A 22,497-nucleotide genomic window follows, 5' to 3' on the forward strand; every position below is an offset into this window, starting at 1 on the left:
CAAGAGGGACCGCACACAGTGGCTGCTATTCCAGAAGAATATTTAATAATAATACTAATAAGAGCTTTTGCTAATAGATTTTTTATTAAATTAAAAAAAAAAAAATCCAGTGGAAACGAGACATAGATTATCCATAATATTTTCCCATGGAATTTGCAAACATACAAAGGAAGATGAAAATGTTAATCTGAATATATATGGTCATGGGAGTGGTTAAGTAATTTTACAAGTCATCTGCTTGCTTATGTAGAGCCGAACATTTTCAAAGAGTGTCTAGATGTGATGGCATTTAATCTAAACAGGGGGATGTAATTTTAATTTCCTTCTGATGTGAAATGTCTCTTCTGGCACCCAATCTTGCCTTCCTTTGCTAAGAGGAAGTCATCAAGACTTAGCAAGAAAATAAAACACCAGATGTGTCTGAGTTATATCAGGCATGTCTACACAACACAGTGGAGCTCAGTGCAAAAAACACGGAGCTAACATACCAGGCTGATACACACTGCTAACGTGCAGTGCTAGACCATGTCAAACAGCTAGTCTGAACAGGACAGTCAAAGCCAACAATACTGTCTTTGCATCCCCTTTTCAGTCCCTGGCATAGACATACCAGGTTTTCTCTCCTTAACGACAGTGAAAGTCGTGCTTTCACAACAAAGCAGAAGTGGATTTGGAATTATTCTCCATGTCTGTTGAATAAAGAGGAGGCAAAAGGATCTCCTTACTTCCTGAATTTGTGAAAACCACTTTGTGGTCACTGATTAGCTGCTAAATAGTGCAAGCATTTTCCCCCCACTCTGTTCTCCCAGTGGATTTTAGCCACTAATTGGACAAGACCAGAACGAGGGAATTTAGTGCAATTCAGTCCCTGTGCACTCTTGATCTTTAGTCTCTTGATGAATCCTGCCAGGAAACTCATATTGATTAAGGCCTGAAGGCTTCTCAACAAGTCCCTGTCATCTCAGAATTGAGCCCTGGTCATGTCCCATTCTCCTGAGAGAACTAACAAGCCATCAAAGTACTGAGCTCTGGAGCTGTCTCTGGAGGGTTCGAATGCCAGCAGCTTGCAGTTTTTCTGGATCCTATTAAGTATGAGCTGCATAAGTGAGCTGCTGCATTGGACTGCAGCAACTTTCTTGATAAAGTTGTACCAAAGGGTTCCTATCTCTGCATTTCTTTGAAACGCACAGTGGTGAGCGAACAAGTTCTCTGCAGGCCTGCATCACTGACAGAGATGAGCTAGCCCAGGAGAAGAGGAAGGAGGGGATGATCTGCTGTCCCCTAAAAATGATGGGAAAATGTGCATCACCAACATAACTGTGTACCCAAAACTGACGGATGTTAAAGATGTGTTGTAGATCTATTGCTTTGCCAACTTTCTGTCCATCGAGGACAGTTTTGTCTTTTTTTTCTATTTTGTCTTCCCTTTATCCCATGATGCTCTTTCATGGTACCTTGTTGTGCTGTATCTGATGCCTGCTTTAGATGCTGTACCCTTTTAGTTTTGAACTGTCGAGGAGAAATGACAGTACTGAGACCACCAACTGCTTGAGTCTGAGTGCAGTCTTCCATATTGTTTCACCTAATTGTGGATTTGAGTCCATACTTCAGATTGCCCTAGGATAAATGATACTCAGCTGGTAGATGTGAGTAGTGTCTGATGTTCTCTAATGTCTTCCTAATTGTGCCATTTGCAGGTTATTAAAGCCATTGAAGAAGGGTATCGGTTGCCACCCCCAATGGACTGCCCCATTGCTCTCCATCAGCTGATGCTAGACTGCTGGCAGAAGGAGCGCAGCGACAGGCCTAAATTTGGACAGATTGTCAACATGCTGGACAAACTCATCCGCAACCCCAACAGCCTGAAGAGGACGGGCAGCGAGAGCTCCAGGTCAGCTGTGCTTTTGTAACGGTGATGTATGGGGGAGAAGAGTGGAGGTGACAGGCAGAGCTGCAAGTCACCCAAGCTGCTGCTCTGGGATTAAAGCGTGCTCTGCCGAGCCGGGCTGCGCAGCAGGCGTTGCGCTGTGCAAGAGAGCACAGGCCGTCCTGGCACGCTGCCGAACCCAGCTGGGCACCTCAGACTCCCTTCGTTCTGTGAGAAGGAAAGTCAAATGAGCTACATCACACCAGTGCTGGCCAGGTTTTTAACACAGTCTAAAGTATGTCCTGAAAAAGTTCTGATGCGGGCAAGCCCTGTTTGCAGCGTCTTTCCCTCTCCCACCTCAGTAAAAGGGCTTGAAGGGGTTTCCTTAACGCAATGTAGGTAACAAGAGTGATGTGGTTTTCTGCAGGAAAAGTACATCATCAAGTTTTACAAACCCTAGATTTGTGTAGGATTTGCAAATGAGCATTATGGCATTACAGCCAACACCTTGCGGGCATTGGGAAGGTGTGGATTAATTTTTATGTGAATTTGAATTTAATTTTGTGGAAAGCCAGTTTCATGTCTCCACTGATCCCACATTACTTTTGTGTTTTGTTTGCTGAGCATGGTATACCTGGTACATGCAAAAGAAGCACAGTAGGAAGGAAACTCCCAGAGTTACAGAAACAACAAATCTTTGTTGGGACAGATCAGCAGTTTGAGCTGATGAAACACTGCTGAAGTAATAGGAGCTACACTAATTTACACCAGGTTTTCTCTATTGTTTTCAAATGCCTTTGGTTTGTAAGGTGAATTTGCTTACAGCAAATGTGGAGAAAAGCTTAGCAGGGAAGAAACAAAAGGGAGATAAGAGGAAAATATTTTTCAGAAGAAGAGAAGGTACAAAAAAACCTGCTGGGCAATACAGAATTCAGCTTCTTGATACAGTGAAGGAATAACAAAGGCCAGAGAGGTTCAGATTCAGCCTCCAACAGAAGCTGGAAAACGTTCCGGAAAAGGCTATTTTCATTTTTTAAACTCCCAGGTCCTTTTGGGACTCTTACTTACAATTAGCATTATCAGAAGAGGGATTATTAATCCCGTGAGGCCACTGTCACCAGATACCTTCCAAACTGCCCTAATGGCAGCCTGGCAAACATGTATCCGCCCTCGAGACTTAAATAATTTACATGGTGAGAATCACGATGTGATCTGCTGTGATAACCTGAGAACTGCCGTATGAACCTCCTCCATTTTGCTTTGTTTCCGGTTTACGGGTGCTTTCTGTAAATACGCGTATTTTGCAAAAGTTCAAGGCCTGTTCCAGGTCATTCCAGGTACATGACTACTTTTAGACGCTTATATTTCTTTTCTTTGGAATGCGAATTTCAAATTTGCATAAAACTTTATTAATATAATATATGACTTTATAAGTGAAGCCTAATTGTATATAATTAGGTTGCCATCATCGGGCTTGTGTTAGATAGCGTATAGCAAGAGCGCCGTACCACGCAGTACCGCCACGAACGCGGTGCCTTAGGCAGCACATAGCTCCGCTGTTGCACGCCTCATCTTTGATGATGCGCGTTCCCAAGTAAATTGCGAGATGATAATTGTTTGGGTTAGATAGACAGTAGTAATTCATAATGGCTTAATGAAACGGTGTGATTTACAATATACATGAAAAAATAAATGAGATACTAATAAGTGGAGTGAATTTAGTGAAAATAATTATTTGCAAATCTGTGCAAGGCCAAATGAGAAGCACATTCCACAGTGCAAACAAAGATCAAAGCCCGCGTCAGTCCTGGCACACGTGCTGGTCAGGAATGGGTTGATTAAAGAGGGGATTAACTCCCCGCTGGCCTGAGTTTGATTGAATGCACCCAGCTTGCCTGTGAACCTGGCTAGGAACAGGGCTTATCAGAACCCGCCCTGAGTTTTGCTCTCCAAACCCGTCTGTCGGGTTGTGAGCTCACCCTTCCCCTGTGCACACTCGAGCTGGGTTTCCATAGCTGCCGAGCTGAGGGCTGGCACACGCGGGCTTGGCTCGGCCTTCCACGGCTGCCAGCGAGATGCAGAGCCAGTCGGCCGAACGTGCCACGGCAATGCCATCTTTTTGGTGTTTGGAGCAAAAGCGTTTTCTCTGACCTTTGTTGCGTCTGAGGTGGAAACTAAGCAGCATGGTGGTTCGAGTTACGTATGAAAGCAAAAATAAAAACCTAAGGTCAAGTTCATTCTTGGCAAAAGTTGGCCTGTTACCTTGCACTTGGTTCAGTTCCTTGCAGTTCATCTGCTTGGCTGTGCAGAGAGCTACGCGTTTCGCTAGGCACGACTTGTTGCCCTTACTTTTCCTAATAAGTTAGAATAATCATTGCAGAGACCAAAGCTGGGTTTGAAAGTCACGATCCGGCTGACGCAGTCTGTCTGTCCTTTCACTGTTTGGCATGCAGGCCTAGCACAGCCCTGCTGGATCCCAGCTCCCCGGAGTTCTCGGCGGTTGTTTCTGTCGGTGACTGGCTCCAAGCCATTAAAATGGAGCGATACAAGGATAACTTCACAGCTGCTGGCTATACCACCCTAGAGGCTGTGGTGCATATGAACCAGGAGTAAGTACTCAGCGCTATAACAAAAAAACTGGTAAATCTGGATTTAATCAGCCTCCTTTGCTTTGTGCCGCATATCATTACACTCATTAAAGGAATGGAATGCCTTTCATTTGGACGGAGTATAACTTTAAAATGCCTCCACAATGCCTTCACTTATTTAATTAAACATTTCTGTGCATCTGCCTTGCTTTTGCTGTGTTACTTGTGGCTGACTCTTAATATTTGTCTGCATCAGCATCTGACCCACAGTTCTCAGCCCCCTGCTTCTTCTCTTGCTTCCTGCAGCGACCTGGCCAGGATCGGGATCACTGCCCTCGCGCACCAGAACAAGATCTTGAGCAGCGTTCAAGCCATGCGCACCCAAATGCAACAGATGCACGGCAGGATGGTGCCGGTCTGAGCCAGTACTGAATAAACTCAAAACTCTTGAAATTAGTTTACCTCATCCATGCACTTTAATTGAAGAACTGCACTTTTTTTACTTCGTCTCCTCGCCCGTTGAAATAGAGATCTGCAGCATTGCTTGATGTACAGATTGTGGAAACCGAGCGTGTGTGTTGGGAGGGGGGCCTCCAGAAATGACAAGCCGTCATTTTAAACCAGACCTGGAACAAATTGTTTCTTGGAACATACTTCTCTGTTGATCAACGATATGTAAAATACATGTATCTATATAAATATAAAGTCACATTCAAGTTTTGATGCTATGTTTGCTGCCAGATATTGTCCTTTAAAAAAAAAAAAAAAAACAACAAAAATTACTTTCCTTCTCCCTGTGACCTGTAGGATTACAACCATAGTGTTTTATTTGTGGGTGAAACCACAGTTGTGCATCTTTCACTGGAATGAAGAATCTGCCCTAGGATATTTTTTGCAGACTTGATGCATCACTAATACCTTGCAGAAACCTCAGTGAGAATATCATTTGGCCAATCAGTGCCTGTCCATTAGTCGTCTGCCAGTTACGGGCTTGAGACATGAAATGACCCACCTCGTGGATTACTGGGCAAAACTGGACTTCTGGGGAGATCATTGGCTGTTGTTGTGCTGTGCTGAATCCTACCACGTAGAGACTTTTCGTGAACATCTTGCCAGTAGTCATCTGTGACAATCGTGGCTGTGGAGCTTTCGGACATCTTTGTTCTTTCAAGAAGTGATTCCCTTTGCCACATGGAGAAGGTCAGTGGAAGTACAGCATCCAGCGTGTTCGTGGTGCTTTATTTCTTAATCTGTGCTAGTGTTTCATCACCATAAAAAAAACCAACCAACCAAGCTGTGTGTATTATTGGGGTTCCAGAACCCAGTCTTGCTCACAAGCTGTTGCAGGCTGGGATGTGCAGGCGAGGTGCTGTATAGTGTCTGGGGCCTCAGGCCGTCAGTGCTCGGAGCCTGACCCCACCTCTCGGTGTAAGCAGTAGGGATGCCTCTATTTTTGGGGTGGAAAAACCCACAGGTGGATTGCATAAAAAGGAAGAGCAGTGTTTTAAAGTACATATACACATAACTGTTCACAGAAGGAGGACCAAGGGCTTTTCCTGTCTGTAATGGTGGAACCAGTACGTGTGATTCTGGAAGGTCAGTCTCAGTTGCTGTCACTGGTTTTATATGAGTGGGAGTAGAAGGAAATGCGAAAGGCTCCGTGCTCAGTCCCCTTTAAGACCAACCCCGTAGCCTGGGTTATCAATTTGTACAAATCGGATGCCTTTTAAAGTCCTTTTGAGGACTGTATGGGTGAGATGACCTTAGAAAAGTGACAGGATCTTACGCTGTGATGGGGAAGAGGGGGGACTTTCAGGATACATGCTCCTGAAGAGGCATTACATTTCAGCTGTGCCAGGCACAATGTCAAAAAGGTGAGATTTATATTTTGATGGTGCTAAAACTGGTTCTTTGGTCTGCAATATTTTGGTCCCACTTTGCACCTGACAGCAAATTCAGAAATAATTTAGCAGCTTTATATGTCAGATTCTTTTTAATGATTGCATTTATTCTAAATCCAAAACAGCTCACTCAGTTGGACAAGTCACACTTACTGCATCCACAGTGTTGCTCACATCATTTTTTGTCACTTTTAACAATAACTTGCTGATTTTAACCACTAACTCTCCCTCACCCCCAACTTTCCCAGAAAACAACTTGTTCAGATTATGGGATGCTAAATTCAGATCCTGTCATGTCATGACAGCTTAGTTAAAACTGTTCTGCAGTATTACTTATAAAAGCTTTTCCATTTGGAGAACTTTAATATTTCTTTTAAGAAACTACTTAAACCAGCATGTTTTAATGTCACGTTGCCAGGTGACATAAGAAGCGGTTACTCATCTTAAAGAACTGACACTTGTACTTTCAGCAGCAAAAATTCTTTTGCTTAAGTGCAGAGCTACATTTAAGTTTCCCCGTGCTGTAGATATGTTGCATTCTGTTGAGATTAGCTTTTACATTAAAACAAAATACACCCCATTTCCTGGCCAATTTGAAGAAATGTTTTCTTGGAGTCTAGTGACAGTCATTCAGAACACCCCAATATTTTCTACCCAAAATGAAAAATTGTGTCCATATAAAGTGAGTACTCTGAAGGCAGCTCAAGTGCCTTACACAGCCAGTTATAAGGTGTGTCATGGACGCTTGACCTGCTCCCATGTCAGCCCTTCCCCAGGGCAGGAATGAGTTCGGCTCTTTTCCGTGGATGTGAATGAAGGACTGCACCAGCCGAGGAGGTGCTGGCTTCCCAAGGTAGAGCAGCAGCTTCTGCTGGAAAACCCCAGAGGAGATCCTAGGGCAGGTGTACGTGTCTGTTGTGTTGCATGTTGGTTACATATTTGTGTTTTCTTTTTGTGCAGGGAAATTAGATTTTGCTTTCATGGCCTCATAGCCCATCCTGATGATCATATTGACCACGGAGGAACACAGACCAGACACGAAGCCTTCTGGATCCACGGTTGTGTCTTCTCTAGCACTGATCCTGGAAACCACGCACTGAGCAGTCACTGGGCCCTGAAGAGAGCGTGACTTTTACTTTCTCTTTTTTTTTTCCTTGCCACTCACTCCATTTTTAATTCATTGAAAGATAACTAACTCGATGAGATTCAGCACCCAGTTGTCACTGGAGGAATGTACTGTATCAAAGCCCTGCAGACTTCTTGATTTTTTTTCCTCCCCTTCTGCTTTCTCTTCCTACCTTGGATTTTATTTATATATTTTGTTGTTTTCTCTCCTTATCCCCCTGGCTGTCACTGCTGCATCTCAGACGGATGCAGGTGACAGAACTACACATCTTACCATGGACGCCAGGCCAGGTGCCACAGCAAAGAACCCAGTTCCTGTGAGCTGCCTATATACATTGCTGAAGTGACATTTTACACAAAACGTGCCATTGCAGTGATATAAATATATTTTTTTTCCTTGAATGGATAATGGATTATTATCTCCTCTGAAAGGTGCGTATGTGTGTTTGTGTGCCTGTGCGTGCAAGTCGCCTCGTGTAGAGCTGCCTGTGAACGTGCCGAAAGCGTCCCTGGAAGCGCAGGAGTCCCGCTGCCACGTGAGCACAGGCCACCAGCTCGTGTCTGCAGCGGTAGCGAGAACACACACATTTGAAAGTGTTGAAATTTCTGTCTATAGATGTATTTTTAACTGCCACACTACATGTAATGAGTAGTTCTGCGGCCTAAAAGAGGGACCATTTCAAGTTAGTTTTCAAGCTGTAGATTACAGGATCCGTAAGGGTGCTAAAGGTTTTCGTAAATGTTGTTTATTCTTACTAATGCCCTGTTTATGATAAAGAGCAACCAGTTTCTCAATGGCAAGTTGATGGAGGCAGCACCTGCACATCCATCCACTGGTAACCCCAAACTGCATTCTTAAGTAGCCTTTTTTATCTGCAAAGGAGGGTTTTTAAGACTTGTTGAATGCAAACAAATATATGCAATTCTTCCATTCACAGGAGCACCTTGCTCTGTGTGCAAGCTGTGAAATCTTGTACCTTTAATAATCAAAACACTTCATTTGCTCCCGGCACAGTTAAGGAACACAGTCACAACAAGACTGCCAATGTTACAGTAGTGAGCCAGAGAGTTGCCACGTGTCCTGTTCCTAGCGCGTGGTGAAGTGCTGGAGGAGGTGCCTCCCGTGGCCCAGGGAGCAGCGCTACGTCTTGCTGGTGCTACCTACAGAAGCGTTCCACCTTCAGAGAATTCACTGCTAATTTACAGTAAACGAGTTTCTGAGTGGAGCCGTGGGCTAGAGCCTAGGGAGCATGTGGGCGCTGGGGACTGGGAGCAGGGCAGGAGGAGCCACCTCGGCACCCAGAGCAGCGCAACAAATGTCGCGGGATGGGGCTCGCTCCCCATGGGGGGATCCAGGTGTGCTGCACTGGAAGACCGTCCCCATCAGTGGCCGTGCTGGAGGCGGAGGAGGAAGAGGAGGAGAAGGAGCAGGGCTGGGGGCAGCCAGGGCAGGCAGGGAGGGGCCGCAGGCTTGGGGCACTGGGGGCCACGGCTCCAGAGGCAGCTGGGGCGAAGGGAACCCGGGGCAGCTTCCCCGCTGCCCAAGATGTCATCGAGAAGACTGGCTGGCACCACAGGCCTCTGCTCGGTAAGGAATTGTCCTGCTCGCACCCTACTGGTTGATGTTTGTCCGGGTTTCTTGCTGTACTAATTTTGTGATGGATCTATGTATTAAAAAATATATGTATAAAATACAAAAGGCTGGTAAGTAACCAGTAAAGGGGACTTAAAAAGCAGTATTTTTCTTTTGTGACATTTTCATAACCAGAAAAAAAAAAAAAAGAACTGAAATACTAATCAGACAAATAAAAAGAGAGTGCATTTATTTTTTTGTATCACTGCAAGTATGTTGGAATATGCAAGGACTGTGGTTAAATTAGAATGTATGAGGCATATTATAATTTAGTTCATACTGAAAAAATCTAACAGCATTTCTTGGTTCGTGCATTTGAACGATCTCTGGGTTAGATATATAGATTTTCTATTTTGTTTTAATTTGTAATGTTTTTCCCTTCCATGAATTTTAGGTACACATAACTTATGTCATTTATTTATGGTCTTTTATACCTAGTTTGTAAAATTGTAAAATAGCAATGCAAACATTTGCATTTGAAAATAATAAAGTAGTTGCTGTACAAACCTGGAATGGACTCTTTCTAATTATTACATCTTTTTTTAACTTTTTTATTACTTACTGCTTATCCACAACAAATACGAATACCAAACTCGAGGTAATAACCCTGCTGTTTGCCCTGAGGGGATCAGTTTTCTTCGGGAGATTTCAGAGGAACACACTCCCAAAGTTGATTTGCACTGCGCAGCTCCCAGGTGTATCTTCAAGCACGTTACGTGTTCTTGTTCCTGTCCCAGGTTGTGTGGTGTGCTGAACGTCGTAGAATCAGAGAATCATCTAGGGTGGAAAAGACCTTCAAGATCATCAAGTCCAACCATCAAACATACTTGTGATGTGGGAAGGATGCTGCAGTCAGGCTGACCTTGCGAACAATCTCAGTGATTTTTCCCTGGGGACCAGGTCCCGTCTCTGGGTGCTATCCCTGACAAACAAATTGCAGGACCATGAGATTTTTTCATTTAACCTCTGAGGTAGTCCGAGTTATTCTGCTCCCATCTCTCCCGTTGCCTGCGCCTTGACATGGTCTGTTCTGGCCGAGGCAAAGTGTTGGAGGTTTCACAGCTCCCTTTTGCAGCCTGGCTGCTGACTCGTGGCACTGCCAGCCCTGCTGGGGGTCCTGGGGCTCCTGCAGGAGATGTGGCCAGGGAGGGAGGAGAAGCTGGGGGGTGAAACGGGAACCAGAGGTGAGTGTCGGGGAGCAGGAAACGGAGCTGTGATGGCAAGGACTCAGAGCAGAGAATGGGTGCTGTGTGTAAAGGGTGTTGCTGGGTGATGGTAACGCCTGGGCAGGTGTGTGCCAAGGGTGTGATGTCCTTAACCACCCCTCCTGTGTGCTCTTGCTTAACTGGGGGTGCACAGAGCTTCTGCCCTTGTAACCACCTGAGTTATGGGTGTACGCAGTTCAAAGGTAGGGCAGAAAGGATGGTGGCTCTTCCAGAAATTGTGCTTAAGCTTTTGACTTGTCTGACAAATACCTTGAACCGAATTCTTCTTGGGAAGGGTTCCAGTGAAGCCAATGGAGCTGCAGCATGCAGCCTTAGTCCCCAGGAAGTCCTGCTGATGGCACCGGTTTAGCATATTGCAAAAGCTGGTTCATTGTTCCCTTCTGTACTTGAGAAAACAAAGGCGACAAACCGGGTGTTTCTCTGGTGTCTTTATTTGGCCAGGCAGTGTATTAAGAGGGAATGTGTCTTGGCTGGAAGAAGAGATTCCATTTCACACACACAAAGAAAAACTGGTACAAGTAGTTCAGCTTTATTGTGAAATGAAAGCAAAACCTGTACATCTTTTTAAGAAACAACTTTTGAAATGTCCGGCGAGAATTGGACACCGTCATTTTTCTCTCTGATTCCCCGCTCTGTTTCCCTTCCAGGTCCCCAGTCTAAGGAACCACCCTATTGAAAGTTTTTACCACAATGGTTTCATTTTCTTCAAATACGTGGATTTTATTAAGATATTTCCTTACCTACCACACACTTGTTCTCCCTCTGCTCCTCCTTTTGTCCACGTGCTTGCACTGTAGCATGAGGCAAGAGAGCCCGGTCAGGTACAAAGCACCAGAGCTGCATCTCGGTGACGCTGCACACCGTGGGCCGAGCGGGAGCAGCGTGGGGAGCGGGCACCGCTTCTCTGGCCACGCTGGGGCTGTTCTAAGCATGTCAAGGAAAATTAAATGGGTTTTGACAATTGAAAAAAAAAAACACAACATGTTATAAAAGCTCTAAATCAACATGATTAAAACTAGAGCTGCGTTTGAGGCCTTGACCTCGGTTATTTCACCCTTTCTGTGTCAGGGAGTACCCTTGGGCCGTTGACTGATTCTCCACGGAATGGGTGACAGACCTCGGACATACCCCGTTTCCAGCTGCGGCCCCGAACATCGTTCTTTGTTAACAGCAGCCTCTGAGGAAGTTATATGAATATATAGAAGTTTTCTTTGAAAAACAAAATTTCAAACCTGAAATAATCCTTTCCAAACAGCTTAGTAAATCTTTTCTCCCTGGGCAGACGGGGAGACAAGCCACAGGAACATGCTTACTTTTTATATGTCCTAGTTAAATTCCAGTAATCTGCTGTGGGTTACTAGCCTGTATCCAGACCAACAAAAGATAATGAAATCCTTCTTTTTACGGTGTTCTTGAACTTACTCCAGACTCTGTTCTATAAAGCCTTGTAACCAATTAAGTGGCCTGAGGCATTTTGGTGTTCATTTTTTGAAGACTTGTTTTATTTTGTTTTGTTTTAAATGGTCAGAAGAACAAAGCCACCATTAGGAACCCCGTTCTCCTCCCACCTCTGCCAAGGTGCCTTGCCTCCCCTGGGCTCAGTAACTGAAGCCCCAGGGCCAGGCGCTGCGGGGCTGTTAGGGAATTACAAGCACAGGTCCGTGCCTCCTGCCAGCCTGAAACACCGGCGTGGAGCTGCTCAGCCGAGGGGTGCAGCAGCTCATGTAACAGGCTCCCACATCCCAGCTGGATTTTCAGCCTTGCTTTCAACACCTTGCTTATCAGGCTCCCCAGATGCCTCCATTATAATCACCTGGGGAGGGATGTTTCAGAAGCCAACCATCGCAGTGAGAAGCTATATAAGCAAGGAGAGGTGGGCGAGCTCAGTGTCCTCTGGTAGGTGAGGGCATGGGTGGCCCCTGTCCCTGGCTGATCTCTGAGCTTTGCTCAGATAAAGGCCAGGGCACGGCCCTTAGGGCACGGCCCTTAGCTCTGGGGCAGCACGAGCATGTAGGGTGTTCAGCAGCTGTGGCTGGCCAAGTCATAGAAGATTTGAAAATGCCATGAGGGAGCATTGGAGCTAGACTTTAAAGCCAGAAGTGCCTTAAAAACTCAGTCCCCAACTGGGACTTTCAGCAGTGTTTTGGTTCAGGGTGTCATATCGTTGCCATGTGCCAGTGGGATTACCTAGAAACTCAACATTTAAAGTTTCGGTACCAGAATCCCCAGGGAAGCAGGGGATTGTGCAGCTCACCTGCTTACCTCTGTCTGAGAGCTTACCCATGGCTTTCCAGCCTGAAGATTTGTATAGAGTGTTTACTTCTACCTTTTTGAAAAATTCGTTAAAATTCTCCTAGGAAAAATAAACAAACAAAAAAAACACTTTGGAAGAAAGAAGAGAGGTTAAAGTTGGATGGTGATGTTGCTTTTCCATGCTTAAAGACTTAAAGAGGCTGCTGAGTCGACTGAAGCAGCGTAGTGTGAACGGCCTAGAAAAGGACACCGACAGTAGTAAGAAAGTGAGGATAAAGGAGTTGATCTGGTCCCTCAGGTGGTATGAACTGATTTCACTGGAACTGTCCTGATATGCATCAGCTTAAAGATCTAATCCTTAGCTGTACGGTATGTGAAACTTTAAGGTAATTTTTATTTATTTATTTAAAACAAACAAACAAAAAAAACCTACATTTGTAAGTGTTTTGGCAGTGAGTTAAGTCATGATAGCACGTTCAGGTTGTCCTTTATCTTTTATGTGGCCATTAGTCATGTAAATGTATGAAGTATATGTTTCCCAATACAAAATAACAATACCCAATAACAGGCAGAAAGGCTTCTGTGGAGTCCCACAACTCCTCTCCGTCGGCTTGGTTTTCAGGTTTATATTATGACAGCAAATAGGTTTGGTTTGACCAAATGCTGCAGCACAACGTTGCATCCTTGGAGACCTTGCCTGTCACTTTTGCAGACTCTGAGAGTGCTCCACCCGGGCTGCTGAAGAGACAGGTCATTTCAGGACACTGATGTGTCCTTCACCAGCTTCTGATCTCTGGTGTGCACAGGTGGAGGAAAGAAACAGACAACTAAACAGTCCCCATGTGCCATTAAGAAATTTAAGACATGACATGAAGGCATTCCTAAGACAAGTGTTACTGGCTTCAAAAACTGTCCAGAAATTTTCCTTATGCAGGTGTTGCTTCACTTTTCACCTGCTTTCGCGTTCGCACCAGGCTGCAGCCTGCTAAGAGCGGCCTTCCACTTGCCCAAGGTTTTGGAGCTGTTGTTTTGCAGCCGGTTTATTATCGCAGCCAGGTGGAAGAGATCATCAACATTTTTTAATCAGCTTTTGAAGTGGGTGTAGTTGATCCAAGAACAAAACACATCCACCAACTGCTAAATCCAATCGCCTGTGGGTGACTGATTACTTTAAGCTTTCCTAACTGACTGGTTGTGGGATTTCTGTGAAGGAGTTACTCTGGCACTCAGGAAGTCCACGCAACTGTTTCAATCCTGGGAATAACTTGCAAGTTGTGTACTAAGTTGTGCTGGACTTCAGTGGTGCTGAGGGTTTGAGCGAAGTACACAGGTGGGTGTGCTAGAGCTGTGCTGGATTAGAGTGGGTGGCTTTTTCTCTTGTTAGTAACAAGTTAGGTGATGAGAGGAGTAAGTCTATGGGACCCTCAAGAAGAGCTTGAGGAGTCCTCGCCGGTACAAAGCTCCTGCAATACCTCCTGGCACAGTACTACGCAATGTATCTGCATCCACCTCCGTGTGCAAGAAATGTCTGCAGGTACACACGTGTGCCCAGCAAGAGCGCGGCGCTGGCCGCCCACCACGCAGCGCTGAGCACCGCGCCGCTGCTCCGCGGCCGCCGCTGCCGCCGTGTTTGACGCTGTACAACTGAAAACAAACCCGTCGGGTGCTGAAGCACCATTTCCACAATGCGCTGCTGACAGTGAGTGTTCTAGGGCGAATCATTAATGCCATTATTGTTTGTTCTCAATGCAGTAGACAACTCCAGCTGGGGATGGAAGTGCATGGTGCACGGGGATGTTTTGGGTATGATACGGAGCAACCTGCTGGAAGGCGACTCAGATCCAGGTGAAGGTCCTTGTTCTGCAGTCATTGCCCTCGGCTTTTGGACATGTCTGGTGAAGGACTGGGACCAGGGCTTTCACAGGATCAATGGAGAGCATCTTGAAACACACTTCTGTACCTGTGGAGAGTTGTGCCATGAGCAGCCAGAGCTCCTGGGAGCCTTCCCTGTGAAGCACAGGCTTCTTGGTTCAGCCTCACTTCTCTGATAACAATAAGAAATATCTTGGAAATTTTTTAATTAAAATAACTCCTTAGCTCTTCAAAAGATCATGAGTCACCCCAATCTGTCCCTGAGTTACAAGCTGGACTGAAGAGTTTGGGTTGGGCTGACAGAGAGAAACAGGGCGCCCAGGTCGCTGAGAAGGAAGGGATGGAGATGGGGGCCCTGGGAACGCCTGCAGGATCACACATGTGAACTGTGAGCTGTGGTGTCAGGATGATAATAAATAACGGGGAAATAAGTCACTTGTGTTCCCCGTGCCCCAGGGAAACAAATGTACGTAGCTCTATCGCTAATATATGTAGTGAACTACAGAGACAAAAAGTTCAGGGCTTGACTTCAGAAGCACAGGGGATATCTTTTTGATAAAGTATTGCATCATTGCTTTTCCTGTATTTGCCCATCAGGAATCCTCTAGCTGCTTTGTTTTGTCCAGGGAAACTTGTGAGTGTGACTTCAGTCACAGGAGAAGAGCCTGGCGGTGCTACGTGGATATTCAATACTTGGCCATGTAGAAAATTACCCACTGTTTCCTACTGTTATCAGCTAAGATTCCTGGGAAAAAAAGAGAAAGTTGGAGAACTATCTATGAGCTCTTCTGGGGAATTCATCCCCTGCCATGAAAGCTCCTTTGTGCAGATGTGGAGCTGGATTTCTCATGCAGTGGTAGGAGCTTTGCCTACTGTGTTAGAGGGGGATGGTTCTTCTTTTAGTTGGAGCTTTCATCATTATTTTTAAAGAGTTTCTCAGCCACTGCACCTTCATGTCATCTACCCTCAGGGTGTCTTTATGTGAACCTTCTTGTAAGCCTGCAGTCCCTTTCTAAAGCAGATGTATTTTGGGCCATGGATGAAATTGCTACACATAAATACAGAGATACGTTTGGTAACATGATTTATCCAGGGCTGCTTTTACTTGGGGCTAGTGTGATTAAGGAGAAAAGACAAACACACAGTTGACACTGCATCTTTCTGCCACCCTGACTTCAGCCACCTTATTTTTGCCTCCATCTTAGGTAAACCCAACTGGCTGTCTTCAGCATTGCCTTTGAATAAGACCACCAATGGTCACTGTGCATCTAGCCTTTGCTGGCTGCAGAAATTATCCAAGGTGTGTCCCAGCTTGGGATAGAAGCCACAGTGGCAGTGCTCCTGGCTAGCTGCCTGGGAGGGCAGAAGGAAGCCGTGAGGACTGGGGCTCCCGAGGACTCCCGGGCACTTTTCTCCTCAGGCTGGGGGTTGCTGTGTCTGTGCTGTAGCTGTGGGAGCCCCACCAGGCTCAGCCAGGGATGCACCTCGGGGATCCAGAGGGACGGTGTTTTGGGGCTCGGAGCTGAGGAGGAGCAGATCTGGTGCTTTGCGGCGGGTGTGATTTGTATCGCAGCGAGCCTTCGGATTGCTGCTTATTTACCAAAGGGGTCGGGGCTGGGTGAAAGCAGCAAACAACAAAAAAGTGGTCTAAAGCAGAAACACCTGTGAAATCATGCTAAGTTTGTGTATATGTTTTAACTGACAGCAGGGATGAATTGTTTCTTCAGCTTGTAGTTTAGCAGTGGGTTGAAAAATGACACGGTCTCTGTGCCCTCCTCCCAAAGTCAATTGTTATCGAGAATCGAGCCAAGTGAAACAAGCTTTTGTTACTTGCAGTGGAAGAAGAAAAGCTCAACAAAATGGTTTTGTTTTGCAAAAGCACATATGGTCAATTCTGGGGCCTGTGCTCAGATTTGTAGGACATTGACCAAAGCAACCAGATAAAACGATAAGGCAAGGGCCTTGTTCTCTGCACTCTGCAGGTTTTACTGAAAAAAAAAAAAAAAAGAAAAAAAAAAACCTGCAGGTTTTGCTGAAATTCGCTTTCTTTCCCAGGAAACCTGTATATTTTCATGCAGAAAACTACATTATCTGTTAACTACTCCACACACTGTTACCCGCAGTGCCTGTGACGGGTTTCTCCACCTATGCTTGGCTCTTCAGTCCCTTAGCACACTCACTCTTGAAGCAAACAGTCTCAAGTCAAGGTTTTTCTTACAAAGCCCTGGTTTATTTTATTTTATTTTATTTTATTTTTGAATGCTTCATCCCACATTATTCATAGTTCCTATTCTCCAGCTCTCAGTTATGTCAGTTTCATCCTTTTCCATCATTAAACCTCCCTCATCCCCAAGTCTTAAATTGCCACTGGCGAGATTTTCCCATTTTCCCAAGTCCTGCCTGTGCTGCGCTTCCCTGGCAGCTGTGAGCTCGTTACGGGACTGGAGAGACTCACGCTTGTCATGATGGCGCATCCAGACAGCTTAACAACACCATCTAATGCAGACACAAACACACTTCAGGAATAAATGAAAAGCAGTTCCATTTAAATGGCTGAGGAAATAAAAACAACGTGCTATTGAGTACTGGAACGCTTCCTCCCTTTGTTCACAACGAGAGCAGTTGTTGGGTGTCTCGCATGTTCCTATCCTCTTGTTCCGAGGACGAGCCTGCCCCTCACGTGTGCGTGAGAGCCGTACGTGGTGGTGTCCATAGGCACGGGACCGCGCAGGCAGTGCCAGGTATTCATGTAACCTAAACAGCGTCCTGGCACAGGACAAGCCAGATGATTTTATAGCACTCGGTCTTATTTCCTTGCTGGAATATGTAAATCTTTTGTTCATCAACCCTTTTTGTTATTGGTTCTAATTTTTATTTAATGTTGAACAAACTTATGCTAATGCTACGCCTTTCCTGCTTGTATTAAAGAGGGATTTCCATGGACTTATAAGCTTACCTTTTTGAATCAGAACGACAAGTTAGTTTATCTCATAATCTTTAAAATCTCATTATCAGCAGGAACAGCATATGGAATCTTAAATTGAGCAACTGGAGGTCCTATTTGTGAACAAATTGTGTCCATTGTGAAGGCTGAGTCTGTGCAAAAAAGCATGCCTCTCCCATATGTAGCTGCGTGAATTAGCGTTTAGCCCTGTAGATGAGGTGAGCTGCAGTTGTGTATTTACCTAGGGCAGGACTGGGCTGGTGTGATCCGAGCTGCGTTGCTTCATTTGTTTCATTTTGTGCCTTTTTCTTTTCTCTTTGGCCTCGGTGTTGCATGCTGGGGCTTCAATTCAAGTGAAGCCCAGTTGAAGCAGCCTAGTTTCAGCTGTGTTCGTTTGTAGGCAGTATTTGATATATATGGTGCTGCTCTTTATGTATCATTCTGTAAACCAAACCGGATTGTTTTAACGAAGTTGCTGAAGGGCGCAGTGAAGCGTTCAGCTCATGAACTGTCCTCTCTGATTCATCGCTCTTTGACAACCAGTGTGTGACTGGGCAACTGAGTTGCGTGGGATTTTTTTAGGTTGCCTCAATCAATCAAATTTTCTCAGCAAGAAGCCATCATTTATAGAAAAGAAACGAAAACAAAACAAAATGTTCATATTCTAAAGGCCAGATTTCTCTAAGCACAAAGCAGCCTTTAAATGGCTGAAGACATCTGCGGGGGTTTTCCTGGTACTGAGCAGCACAGAGCGAGTATGGTTTGTCTTACAGCACTTCGGTTCAGACCCAGCATGGCAAGCAGGTGTAAAGCCAGTGAGTTTGGCTCTTGTCTTTGCTCTGCTCTGGGCTCCAGGCTGCGGTGGGTTTGCCTGAAAGCAAAAGGAGATGGCTGGGGCAAGGCGGCAGGCAGAGAAACAAAAGGGGAGCTGAGAAAGAGGAGGGGAAAAGGAGGAGAGGGACGACTTTTAACACAAAGCTGTGGAAAAGAGCGTGCCACAAAGTGTTTTTCAAAGAGGAGAATTTACTCATTTTTATAGTTTTCATAAAGAAAAGTGAAGTCACAAATTCACAATGTTCAGTCTGTTCTGACAAATTAAAGTCACACATCTCTATCTATATTTACTAATTATTGAAGCAAAAAATAATCTAAGAATGCAAAATCTGTTGCGTGTTAAAGAGTTCAGAACATGGACAATGGCCCCAAGAAGTCTCTGGATGTGGCCTGAGATGCAGGACAGATGTTTGTAATGCATTGCATACGTCCCCCCATGCACATCTGATTTGGAGCTGGCAGCCTGTGATGTTATTTCATTTGATTTGTATATTTGAAAAGCCCCAGCTCTTTCCTCACTGAAGATGAGGAGATTACTTTTTATCTTTGTTTTAATTGGACATAAGTGAAGCAGATTCCTGACAAAGCAAAAATCCAAACATTTTTCTTTCTGTTACATTTTAGAGAACAAATATTTTTAAGGCTTCAGATGACTCTGCGAGCCAAGGGTCACAAATGGGAAACTAGAAAAGGTGGGAGATGGAGGGAGATTGTGTCGAAGAAGAATGGCAGAGCGCTGGCTGGGAAACACAATAATGGTTATTATTGCTTTCTGGGTAGAATGAAGGGGCTGTGCCCTTGGCTGGTGTTAATTGGCCTAACTCCACTAAACCTGGTAAAGGATTGATCCACAGCAGCTGTAATCCTCAAGTTAAATCCCAGCCCCACTGGGAGTTTTATCATTGCCTTCAAAGGAGGACAGATTTCAACCTGCGTGTTATTTTATTCAATCACCTAGTGAAGCTCCTAGCAGTAGAGCAGCTCAGCTCAGCCCCGCTCCCCTGTGGGAGGCATGGGTTCAGACTGCTTTATCAACTAGAACTGGGGAACTGGCTTTCAGGAAAAAATGGATGAAAACCTTTTGAATAGGCCTTTGTCTCATTTTAGTAATCTATGTTTTTTCATAGATGTAACTCAAACCTGATGAATTGCCAAATTTTCAAATTGAAGCCAGGCAAGAACTTCATTTTTTGGCTTGTTTCATAATAAAATTTGGTGGCAATGAAAAATTTTGTTTCACGTAATCATGGCAGACAACTGAGCAACTGCTAAGCAAACAAGGGGACACGTGCATGGATCTCATTTTTACTCCATGCCACGCACAAGAAGCAAGCGTTGATCCTTGCTTATCACAGGATAGATTCAAGGAAGCCAAACACTACACGATGTGAACCAGGGCCCCTGATTCTTTTGGGCCTGATAAGATTTACTGATAGGAATGACAGAAAGTACAGTCCCCAGCTGGACTAAATCTCCATCTGATGGAGTCAACGTGGGACTGGCCTTCAGCTGTCTTCATGAATGCTGGTGTGAGTTCAGAGCTGACTGAGAGCTACCCTGGAGGAGGCTGTATGAATTCTGAGAAACAGGAAAACACTGTGAGAAAGCTCCTATTTTTGTGTCCTTTATGTTTTTTCCACAGCTTGTAACTGTTGAGCCATCAGAAAGCTGCATTTAAGTTTGTTTCTGTTGCTTTGACCATTGCCTCCTTTTTTACTTACCTATATGGAGTTGTGAGTTGTGCATACAGAATATTGGCACGTTCCTAATGATCTTATTTGCGTGGTGAATTTAAGATACTAAATTCAACTTCCCTTAGGAGTAAGCTGGGCTTTCTTCTTTGGGCTGTGAATGAAATAGTGCAAGAAACATAAAAATCCCTCTGTCAACAGTGCGGAGAGGCACACGAAGCCAAGATAAACTCCCCTCACAACACAGCAAATATCTGCGCACTAGTGCATGGGAAGTAGAAAAGGAAGAGCAGCGCGCAAGGTTCAAAGATAAGGATATCCGCAGTGGGGACCAGTTTGCTTGTTCAGATTTTTTTTTCCCCTCAAACAGTTGTTCAATTTTTGTTATTGAAAAGAGATGATATGGGAAAAAATAGCTCTTCTGTCATAGAAATGGGGTCTCTTTAGGTGCTGTTGTCAAAATACCTACCTTTGGGAGATGGCTTGTTCAAAAGTTGAATAGCAATTCTGGGGGGACTTCACCTGTTTGGTTTTTGGCAATAAGCCAGAAGAATAGCTGCTGTGTCAGGATGGTGGAGTTTTAAAAACTTTGATAAAGCGATTTATTTTTTATTTATTTGCTTTCTCTGTGTTTTCTCTGTCCTGTGCTGGTGAACCTTTCACCTGAAATCATTCCTAAGCTACTTTTTGCAATTGTGGTCTTCTCAGCTTCACTTTTACTTTTATTTATTTATTTACTTTTCCATGCAATGACTTTATAACCAAATTCTTATCCCTTTCTTTGTCGGATTGCCACCAGTCACTGGCAGCAATGATCTGAGAGCTGTAGTATTTTATCCTCTGATAGTTTTTTGTAATTGTGTACTAAATGCAACCTGCCTTTTCCCTTTTCATTAAATGAACAGTAGTTCACAGCCATCATTATCTAAAAGCTCGCTATAGACTTCATAATATTAGCAGTGCTCTTGCAGTAGTGTTAGCACAGGCTCACATCTCCAGCTGTAGCTTTCCAGCTCCAGCCACATTTGGTGGGCAGGGGAAGGGTTGGGGCTAGCCTCTAGCAGGGAATTAGGGTGAATAATGACAGTGGGGAGCGCTCGGTTGGGGTTGTGTGTTTGGAGTAGGCTTTCCTTTTGGTCAGCTTGAAATGAAAGCCTTTTTTCTCTGTCAAGCCACATCCTTTCTCCTTAAAGCTCTAAGTGGCTAAATATGTTCTCAAATGAGGAATTGTTTGTTTTTTTTTGCTTGGGTATTTAAAAAGAAAAAAGTTTTAGAGATACCCAAATGACATGTTCAGACTCCACTTTAAGGACAGTTTGGGGGCTTTGGCTGTGTAACAGAAGAATCCGTGCATCAGATGAACTTGCAAGACACAGTTCAGGCAACAGATGGGAAGAGTGGAAAGCATCCAGTATCAAATTGCCAAAGACTTTCAGAAGGACTAGCAAAGAGTCAAGAGGCTGTAACAGGAGAGTAGCTGGGCGTGCTGATACTCTTGTGGCTCTCCTAGCAGCTGCATCTTGAGAAATGGCTCACCAAATGCTGCGAAGACTGCTGCAACTATCAGTGCTAGTAAATAGCTGAAGCCCTCTTAATTCGGGCTTACTTAGGGTAGCTGAAGAATTCCATCACATCGCACCACGGCTTGTGCTGCACAGGCACTCCATAAATCCACATGGTCTTCTCCTTATCTGAATTGCAATGCAGTTATTAAACAAATTGCAAGTCTATTTCATATCCTTTTTAATACTTTGAAAACTGCACAATATAAGGCTTAATAAAAGCTGAATGCTCCAAAACTGTTCTTAGAACTGAAAATATGACTACATCAAAAGACTTTACAAGGGCAGGATTTTAATGGCTGAATAATACGCTGGAACGGAGCAGTAATTTCTTCTCGAATGCTGGGATGAATTATTTATGCTTTGACAACATTATGTGTCTCTAAAGCAGCTTTTAGTTATTCGCCTATTTGAGGACACAGCTGATCCTGCTGCCCGCTCTTGTAATTACATTAACCTCTTGACACTACATGACAAGCTTTTCCTGTGAACTGCGATCAATAGCCCATAACTGCTACCTATTTAATAGGGCCATGGTTACACTTCAGTTCAGATATAATTAGCTCTTTTCCCCCTTCCTCTTTTAACAGAGCGTAGAAAAAGCCCCATGTTGTTTAAATTAAAAACAAAAAAAATAAAAATACACACAACAAAATAAAGGCTGTTAAGGAAAAGAATAAAAGCATTCAGATCACTGAATAGGCAAGCAATATGTTCCCTGAGTCTCCGTTCAGAAATGCACAGCCCTTCCATTAGTTCACATCTGCATTTAAATGGAACTGGAAGCCATAGGGTATGAGGGCTTGTAGGAATCAATTACAGAAGTGTTGGTACAGGTGGGCAAGGCTGTGACCTGATACAGTTGAAGCACATGCTCATAATGAGATGAAGTAGGTTCATTTCTGCTCTGTTTTCACCCAGCTTTAATATAAGCATAGCACTTTGTTGCCACTCAAGCCTCTTCATTTCAGGGATGTATTTGGGTTTGGACAAATACATAC

General features: G+C 44.5%; 1 protein-coding gene and 1 long non-coding RNA gene across 2 annotated transcripts in view; one reads left to right on the forward strand and one right to left on the reverse strand.

The window, feature by feature from the left end:
- EPHA4 (EPH receptor A4) overlaps positions 1-9,624 on the forward strand; it is a 97,243-nt gene extending 87,619 nt beyond the window's left edge. Inside the window, exons 15-18 of the mRNA XM_035334681.1 lie at positions 1,698-1,891; positions 4,321-4,476; positions 4,762-5,655; positions 7,317-9,624. Coding sequence (XP_035190572.1) covers positions 1,698-1,891; positions 4,321-4,476; positions 4,762-4,876 — 465 coding nt within the window. The 3' untranslated portion in view covers positions 4,877-5,655; positions 7,317-9,624. The remainder of the gene's footprint in view (positions 1-1,697; positions 1,892-4,320; positions 4,477-4,761; positions 5,656-7,316) is intronic.
- Positions 9,625-16,755: 7,131 nt separating this feature from the next.
- LOC118171782 lies at positions 16,756-18,344 on the reverse strand. The gene is made up of 2 exons (XR_004753381.1): positions 17,422-18,344; positions 16,756-17,282 (listed from the first exon to the last, which is right to left on the reverse strand). It is a non-coding gene; the product is annotated as an uncharacterized LOC118171782 (long non-coding RNA).
- Between the last annotated feature and the right edge of the window lie 4,153 nt (positions 18,345-22,497).

Source organism: Oxyura jamaicensis, chromosome 9 (genome assembly GCF_011077185.1).
Source record: "Oxyura jamaicensis isolate SHBP4307 breed ruddy duck chromosome 9, BPBGC_Ojam_1.0, whole genome shotgun sequence".
NCBI lineage: Eukaryota > Metazoa > Chordata > Aves > Anseriformes > Anatidae > Oxyura > Oxyura jamaicensis.